At 39.3% G+C, this 9,398-nt stretch overlaps 1 protein-coding gene across 1 annotated transcript; it reads left to right on the plus strand.

Annotated features, from left to right (window-relative positions):
- Positions 1–814: 814 nt before the first annotated feature.
- LOC143567654 (protein FAR1-RELATED SEQUENCE 5-like) lies at positions 815–1,491 on the plus strand. The gene is made up of 2 exons (XM_077054027.1): positions 815–1,007; positions 1,094–1,491. The coding sequence occupies exons 1-2, from the start codon at positions 815–817 to the stop codon at positions 1,489–1,491; spliced, it is 591 nt and encodes a 196-aa protein (XP_076910142.1).
- Positions 1,492–9,398: the final 7,907 nt, after the last annotated feature.

Consider the following 9,398-nt stretch of genomic DNA (forward strand, 5'->3'; position numbering starts at 1 on the left):
TAGAGTCTTAAACTTGTTTATGAACTTTAGTCGCGCAGTATCCCATGTGTTGAGGACGTTTACTTGGCTGTTTATTTGTATGTGTGTATCATTAACCGCTTTGTTCGGCCTATTCCGAAGTTTTCATGGATCCATTGGATGAACACGGGAGACCTATCGTTTACGGTTTTCTTTGTTTACACTTGCACAGATGTTTTCTCGTTTTTGTGCTCAATTGGGAGCACGGATTGAACTATGAACTATGAGCTATGATCTATTTAGGCTTGATCACAATCTGATTACACCCTTGCTAAACACCAGACATACACATGTTGCGCGCAGATTTATTGTTATCTATTATCTATTAAACTTGATTTCTCACCAACACGCAAGTGTTTGACGTTTTATTTTAACACATGTTCAGGTTTGCTGTAGCTACATTTGGAGCTTGTGGACACGTAGGACGTTTTTACTTTTGGACCTAGATTAAAATGTATCAAGACAAGTTATTGCTGTTCGAATATTTTGTCTTATAATATATTGATTCATGTTGATTTATGTTATCTTGTGTTTACGTTGCGCGTGCGTGAATGAGTATATATTTATTAAATATTGACACCCAATAGTGTCACGAGTAATGAAACAATATGTGGCGCCCCGATGTATAATCCGCCTTTGGTCGGGGTGTTACACCGGCAGCATCTAAAAATGCTGTCCGTTTAAGATCCTGGGCAGATACGACTCGAGGGGTGCATGTTGGAGGGTTCAAGTGGTAAACGAGACTCACAACCACGATCCCTTTGAATTCGAGGAGGGGTGTGCGTCTTTTAGAAAAATGAACACCGACCAGCTGGATATGGTTGAGAGTTTACACAGGGCCGGCGTGAAGCCGCAAGAAATCGAAGCAGCCCTCCGCGAAAAGTTTCCCGGTGTGCAACCTGTATTAAAAGATATATACAACCACATCGCCAAGATTAGGAGGGATGGGCTACTAGGAGACACCCCTATGAAGGTAGTTCAAAACACTTGTAGTTTTAATGTGTACTTGTCGTGCTTGTAATATTTAGCAAAGTTTTATTTAATCCAATGCATGCGCTGGAAAAATTTCTCGCAGGCAACGGTTTCACGTTCTATACCCGGGAGAGTGATACCGATGACAGGACGGAGGAAATTTTCTTCTGTCATAGTAAGTCGCATAAGATGTGGAGTACGTTCCCCGAGGTGCTGATGGTTGACACGACGTACAACACCAACATGTACGACTGGCCGTTGGTTCAGTTTATCGGTGTGACCTCGACATCACAGTCGTTTTGTATCCTCGCCGCGTTTGTGATCAGGGAACGGCAGAGGAACTTCGGCTGGGCTCTGGAGAAACTTAAACAAATGCTCTACGAGTGTATGGAGCCACGCGTGATCCTGACTGATGCGGACCAGGCCCTCATGAACGCTGCGACGCGGTCTTCCCTAATGCCACCAAAAATTTATGTAGGTGGCACATATCCGAGAATGTAAGGAGAAAATTTAAGGGCCTATATAGCACAGAAATGGGGACGGACTTTGCGTATTGGTGGAAGGTCCTGTATCAGTCGCCGACGATTCAGGAGTACGACCACCGTCGCCTCAACATGGAGCGTCATTTGATACGGGACGATAGAGCCGGTGAGTCATTCGTATCACCTGACAGTTTTTAATAGCCTAAACATACGTGTTAATAACGTTTCCTTTTATTTTTCAGAGGTCTGGCAATACATTCGCAAGAGCTGGCTGGATCCATACAAACACAAGTTTGTAGCCTGCTGGATCGACGAACGCCGAAACTACGGCGAAACTACGACGAACCGAGTTGAGAGCCAGCACGCAAATCTGAAAAGGTACCTCAATGGAAGCAACAACTCGCTCGACACAAATGCCAGGCAAATCCTTAAAATGGTCAACTCGCAGATGAAAGAAATCGATAAATCTTTTGAAGCCTCCTGCTCGAAGGTCATGGAAGGATATCGACAGCACGTCTGGTTGAAGAAGCTAATAAACAGGGTGTCGATTCACGCTCTAGGTCAACTTGTGAACGAGTATGGGTTGATACACAAGATGCGTAACGGCGGCGCTTCATGCGACCACCATTTGTATTCGTCTTCGGGGCTGCCATGTGCCTGTCGGATTGAGGGATACATAGTTAACGACACGTGTATCCCAATAGAGGATGTTGACCCGTTCTGGAGGAGGCTTAATTTTGATCCAGCCTGTCCGCCGAACGAAGAGCCAGACTACGCAGCAAGTCTACGGGACATCACAGATACGCTATCGTCCATAGATGACCCTAATCAAAGGAAAAGTTTTTTCGCCAGGTTCTTGTCTGCTATTCCAGGGAGATCTAAAAATAAAGAGCCAGAAAAAAGAGAGGATCCTCGAGGGCGTCCCAAAAAACCAGATCCCCCGACGCACAGCACATACACCCCCGCTCCAGATCTCCCCAGACACAACTCCTACAACCCATCCTCGTCACAGGGGCCCAGCCAAGAAAACCCCACCCCATCCTCGCTGAATCGTTCATTGTCCCAGTCAGCGTCGTGGTTTAAAACTCCTCGTCGACGACCTATGGGAGCTCACCTCGGGTTTCCTTTGTTGGTTTCGCCTACGCAAGTACCGGCGATAGAAACGTTTAGGAGCGTCATTCCTAGCTGGGCCCAGCCGTTCAACACAGACATCAAAAACGTACGCCCAAACGGTAACTGCGGTTTTCGATCAATTGCAGTGGGTTTGGGGATACATGAGAAAGTTTGGCCGGATATTAGGCGGGGGATGCAGAACGAGCTGGAAACGAACGAAGGGTGGTGGAGGGCGATGTTCAACAAAGAGGATGGCAAATTGTACGGCTGGGTTCATGCCAGCATTCCGTACTACAATACGGTCAAACCGGCGCCGCCGAGTCGTTGGTTCAGCTTACCCGGTCACAGGCACGTGGCTGCTCAGACATACGCGTGTGTGTTAGTCAACCTAGTTGGCAATCAGACCGAATCTTACTCCCATTGAGAATCGGTCCTGACTTGGTTCCGGACCCACAGGTTATAGGCATCGCTAACTGGGGAGGTGATCACTGGATATATATAAACCTGGTAGGGGAGTTCCCAATGCCTAGGCCAAACCCTAATTAGGAAAGAAGCGCCGTACCGGCGACGCTTGAATGGAAAACACGGTTCAGACAACGTTTGAAGGAGTACGAAGACATGCGCCAGGGTTGGCGAAGGGAATCCTTTAACGTAGATCTAGACAGCTTATAGAAGACATAGTATCAATGGACAAAAAAGTCTATAATAATAATAATAATAAATATTAAATAATAAATAATAAATTACAATAATTTTAATAATAATAAATAACAATAATTAAATAACAAACTAATATTAACATTAATAACTAAATAATATAAAAAAAATAATAAAATTAATAATAATAATAATAACTACATAACAAATTAATATTAATATTAATAACTAATAAATACTAATAAATAATGATAATTAAATAAAAAATATAGGGCTAAGACGCGCCACGTATAGTATCAATAGACAAAAAGTCTATAATAATAATAATAATAAATATTAAATAATAAATAATAAATAACAATAATTTTAATAATAATAAATAACAAACTAATATTAACATTAATAACTAAATAATATAAAAAAATTATAAAATTAATAAAAATAATAATAAATAATAACTAAATAACAAATTAATATTAATATTAATAACTAATAAATAATAAACACTAATAAATAATGATAATTAAATAAAAAATACAGGGCTAAGATGCGCACAAGCGGGCGGCTGAGTACATTGGACAGGATACGCCCTGAAGCTGATGCTTCATTAAGCCACTATCAGCTCACCGGGAGCTGACACTGGAGGTTTACTCCACGATATGCGTTACGTAAGTTTACTCCACATTGTTATGTTTTTAATATATTATATTATATTATATTATATTATATTATATTATATTATATTATATTATATTATATTATATTATATTATTACAGGCCCCGCGCGCCTGGTACGCCATAGATTGAGATGAGGGTGCCAGGCGCCGATACGACACAGTCGGAGGTTTACTTCCGCATGTTCGGGCATGACGTCCATCTCTCGATGGAGGAGTTCGCGGTTGCTCTAGGCTTATACACCGCGCAGGAGGTACGCAGTCCGATATACACGGAGAGCATCCACTAGATACCGGAGGACGAGCTGCGGGTATGGTGGTGGGCCATCAGCGATCACGACTTCGGTGATAGGACCTTGGGCACCAGTTCCAAGGTCTCGTCTATTAGGGACCCGCTGCACAGGTACGTTCTTAAAATGTATTCTATTGTTTAGTATAACGTAATATAATATAATATAATATAATATAATATAATATATAATATAATATAATATAATATAATATAATATAATATAATATAATATAATATAATATAATATAATATAATATAATATAATATAATTATTGTTAATAAATTATATTATCTTATATTACACAGGTATCTTCACAGGCTGATTGCGATGTCCATTGCTGGTCGCAATCAGGGTGCGGATCACTGCAATCTACGCGACCTGTTTTTTTTGAGGTGTTTGCTGACTCACAGGCACTGCAACCTTGCTAGGGGGTTTGTAGACTATTTTGTCGCCTACCTGTTCAGGCAGGGACGAGGGTCCTTGATGGGTGGCGGGTACGTCACCCAGCTTGCGATATCTCTGGGCCATGGAGACCTGGTGGACGGCCTGCGTATCACTCCGACCCCTCCCTGCCCGCTGGACCGCCAGCGTTGCGGCGGCATTTACATTGTGCGTTCGTTCCCCGGGCCCCACGGCCCGCGGGACCGACTAGTGGCCGGGGCTGGGGCACGTGCGCCTTACATCCCGGTGCCTTTAGTCGAGCCTCCCACGATCGCGGCACCGGAGGTGGAGCTTGTACATGAGCCTGTCGAAGCGAGGGAGGGGGCCGGCGGGGATCCTGACGACGGTGGTGCCGGACGTGAGGATCCGGGCGCATCTCAGGTACGTTTTAATATATTATCGTTTTATCGTTTCTTTTAATTCGACTTCGTATTAAACGTATTTCTGTGGTTTTGTTGTTAGGGGCCGATGCAGCACGTTCCACGCACATATCGCGCGGTGCATCTGGGTCCTGCCACCGACGCTAGGTTGGAGGCCCTAGAGTTGGAGATGAGGCGGATGTCGCGCCAGACGGACTGGAGGATGAGCCAGATGTCGCGCCAGATCGACTGGCTTGTTGCTAGTCGGGTAGCGGAGCTGGTTGGACAGTAGTACACCGTGCCACCGCCACCGCCACCGCCACCACCCCCCAGTTTTGACCACAAGACGAGCACGTCTGGCGTGAGACGCGGACGGGGCGACGACGTGGATGCCCCGGACGGTTTCAGGCCGAGGCGCAGGGGAGAGGACGACGCCGACGTTGGCGACGCCTTCGGGGGGTTCGTGGGCCATGACGATGACATGGGCATGGACATGGGGGACTTCACGTAGATTTTATGTTTTAGTTGTCGTATTTTCTTTTATTAATCGTGAGGAATTACGTTCGTTCGTTTCTTTCTTTCATTTTGCTAAAAAAAAAACAAACCTCCTAGATTTAAAGTTCATATTTAAAAGATTCGCAAATTAATCGTTTATAATATGAAAACAATCCAAATATATTTATATTTTTAACAAGTTATATAACATACTAAAGCTCAAGGTTCAAATCGTAAATACACTTTAATTTAGTTTTAAAAGAATCTTGAAAGTTGGAGGGCCTGTTGTGTAATTTATTCAAAATATATTATTAAACTAAATAATCACCCAGCCGTCACCTCCAGCCCACCTTGCCGGCCGTTTTTCCGGTGAGCTATTCCGGCGCCAGCGAATCATGTAAACCACCTTAAATCTCGCGTCAAAATCCAATTAACTTTCCGTAACAACTTTAATCCGTAACGACAATGCTTAATCAACGTTTATGTCACTTTATAACAATTTTTATCTAACATGGAATAAATTAACGGACTAGATTTCTAGGGTTTAGTAATGTAGAAGATGAAGTTGTTATTATTATTATATATGTAATTTAATTTCTGTTTAAGACCAAACAATACATCTTGGTCTAATGGTTATGCCTGTAATATGTTAAACCATAGACCCGGGTCGAACCCGGGTCATAGCGGTTATATTTATTTTTTTTAAAACCCTTTATAAGAATCATTTAAATCTTTTAAAAATCATAATAAATCAATAAAGTTATTTTTAAAACAAATAAAAATTTTTATAAAATAAATATAAATTATAATTCATCACTTTTCCACTTAAAAACCAGACTTTCATTTTCGTAATTCACTAACTTTAATTCGTTTGTTAACATAAACCGTAACCTTTAATTAATTAGAGTATTGCTATAAAACCTTTGAATTCAATTTCGACTCGTAAAAGTTAGTCCAACTTTTACGAATATCATGCCTTGTATATTTTCCCGTTAAGATAGCAATCAAATAATAATAACCCAAAATTTCCGTTAAAACGTAAAATATTATTAAAACAAAATGAGTAAAAATAATAATAAAATATTAATTAGTTCGTTAGCTTTAATCCGTTAATCTTAATTCTTTAGAGTTAAAATTCGTTAGTTTTAATTCGTTAACATAATTAGTCTTCGAGATATAATACCCATTTAAAACGTACATTTTAAGATTGTAACTCTCATATTAGTGTTAAATTATAACTTAAATCATAAACATCGCTAAAACTTCGTTAAACTCAAATATAATATTATATTATAATTTTCCATAAAAAGCTAATAAAAATATATTAAAATCCCTTTATCTAAATTATTGTTTTCATCAATTTTGTTAGTTAGTCTTTAAATATTTGTATTTATTTATAGTTCGAGAAGTTCAAACGTTTCAGATTCTTTAAACGCATTTTCGATCGCTTTGGTTTCGTTATTGTGCTATCGGCTTTTATTACAAGTTTATCTTCGCATTCGAGGTGAGTTTCTCACAACCCCTTTTTAAATGTTTTCATATTTTGGGGTAGCATATGTATCTATTACAAATTCAAGTATTACGATTTCGATTACAAACTAAAATTCGTATATGGACTTGTGTGTTACTTGTATTACTTGCACGAATATTACTTGCACGTTAGGAAGCCTCATTAAGTATTATCATACTCTCTCCTTTGCACTCCGGTCCATTTGTACCGAGTGGAAAAGGGCTTCATTATCCAAGTACGTTGGTGGTTACCAATTGGAAATGACCTTACTTGCGCGAATACCCAAGTACGTTGGTTGATACCAACTGGAAAGGGCTTTACTTGCTCGTTTATCACTTGTCCATGAATTGTATGATTTTTATGTATGTATATAAAACTGTGGGAACTCACCAGCTATGTTCATAGATGACTTTATTTTATACATATGTTACAGGTGTAAAGATACGATGATGAAAGTTAGAAGACACATAGCATGCCTATAGGATATTCAAAAAACAACTTATCATTTATTTATTTATTGTTTTAACTTGTATTATTTGATAAACTTGTTACATTATGATTTAAATGAAATAATATTATTATGATCACCTAATAGTGTCACGTGTGTTTGAGCAATCTGTACGTCACACTCAGGCGTTTCCGCTTTAGCCGGGGTGTTACATCATTTATCAGCTCGTTCGTGATTTGTTAAATAAACAAAAATTTGACTTTTGAGGTCCGAGCTTGCGTTCTCAATCAAAATGTTGATGCTCATTTTGTTACTAATCCAACAATGTCATAATTTTAATTGTAATATAATACTTCAAACTGTTCGGCTTTGTTACCCATTTTGTATATAACTAGTGTTATACCTGGCGCGTTGTGCCAGACAGGTTGGTGGTGATGATAAATCCAAACGTTGTCGGTTTCAGACGTTGAGGCGGTAAGTCGACGCAAATTCAATCGGTTTCGGTTAAGTGCATTATGATACCGGAACTAAAAACCAAAAATAATACAAAACATATAAAATTTGAGGTGGATCAATTAAGTGGCGTTAGTCGGAAACACTCGGGCATTGGGAAGATCTGAGCATTGCCGATTCCAGAAGTTAAGACGGTGAGTCTATGCAAATTCGGCTGATCATTTCCATCACATTGGTTACGGTACCGAAATTAAAACAAAATGTAGCGAGCCTATGCAAATTTATTCGGTTTCCATTATATGTGTCATGGTAACGGAACAAAAAAAAACAAAAACAAAAACAAAAAACAAAATTAAACGATCATTACGATGCCGCCAAGTGACCCAATCGACACTTAGCAGCACCAAAGTTTGTAATTGTATTATATAATAATACATGAAAATTTATCAACAGTTTCAAAGTAGTAAGTTTAACCTTACAAAAGTCAAAGTGCACCATTCAAGTTCAGCATTACACTTCATATATTATAATTATAAAATTAAATAGAAACCAGAGAACCACCATGCACATCATACACCCTAAAAAAATGAGAAAAGTTAGAGCATTCTCAACCCATTCCCTACCTATATCCATATATATCATATAATTATACTAAAAATTACTGTTTTTTCTCTCTCCTATTTAATTAAATAATACTTTCTATACATTTATCATTATCTTTTCTCTTTCCTCCACTCACAACCACTTTTAGAAAATATTAAAAAATTATACGGTATGAACAGTGAATCCCTAAATTTAACTTTCCCTATAACATTTTCTCTCTCATCTACTCACAACAACTCATAACCATACCATATAATTTACAAATCCCTCTCACAAAATGAGTTCTCTGCCAGCTAATCCCATGGTCAACATAAGTTGAGTGCCCTGGTTGCCAAGCCATCAAATGTTAATTGTACATAAACTAGAATGTAGCCCCCGCAATGCGGCGGGGTTGAAATAACAATGAAGAAACGTTGTTATGAAAAGTTACTAACGTTTATGGCATACATTAGCATATGTTATGTTCTACATAATGACTATATTGCACCTTTTAACATTATATGAGAGTGTCTTCTGGACTATACAAAATATTTACAGAAACTAATACAAAACATTGTTGGTTGTGCCTTGGAGACATATGTTAGTTCAGCCAAAGCCAGTATTTTCCGAGTAATCCCCGACTACTCCCGAGTACTCACAACTCCTCAGTCGACCGCCTAGGACCGTTTAACGACTTTTACAACCTTGGCCAAAGGTATTAGCTTGCCATTTGTTGCCACGACGTGTCAAACATGTTACAGTGTGGTGTATAAGTTGTTTTGGTGTTGGTTTTGTAATTGAATTGTAGGCAACAGCATATACCTTAAACAAAAGGCATGTCCACGATAACAAACATATAAAGTAAACAAACATATAAAGTAATTAATTCGCTGTCTTCAAA

The sequence above is a fragment of the Bidens hawaiensis genome, unplaced genomic scaffold (assembly GCF_021521415.1).
Source record: "Bidens hawaiensis isolate Kalapana, Puna unplaced genomic scaffold, B.hawaiensis_p1.1 tig00023470_1, whole genome shotgun sequence".
Taxonomy (NCBI): Eukaryota; Viridiplantae; Streptophyta; class Magnoliopsida; order Asterales; family Asteraceae; genus Bidens; species Bidens hawaiensis.

What these genes read in the sequence shown, in the direction of transcription:
- LOC143567654 (XM_077054027.1), top strand. Translation starts at nt 815, where the DNA reads ATGAACACCGACCAGCTGGATATGGTTGAGAGTTTACACAGGGCCGGC. An exon ending in GAAGGTAGTTCAAAACACTT is followed by an intron (nt 1,008 to 1,093) that starts GTAGTTTTAATG and finishes AATTTCTCGCAG; the next exon opens with GCAACGGTTTCACGTTCTAT.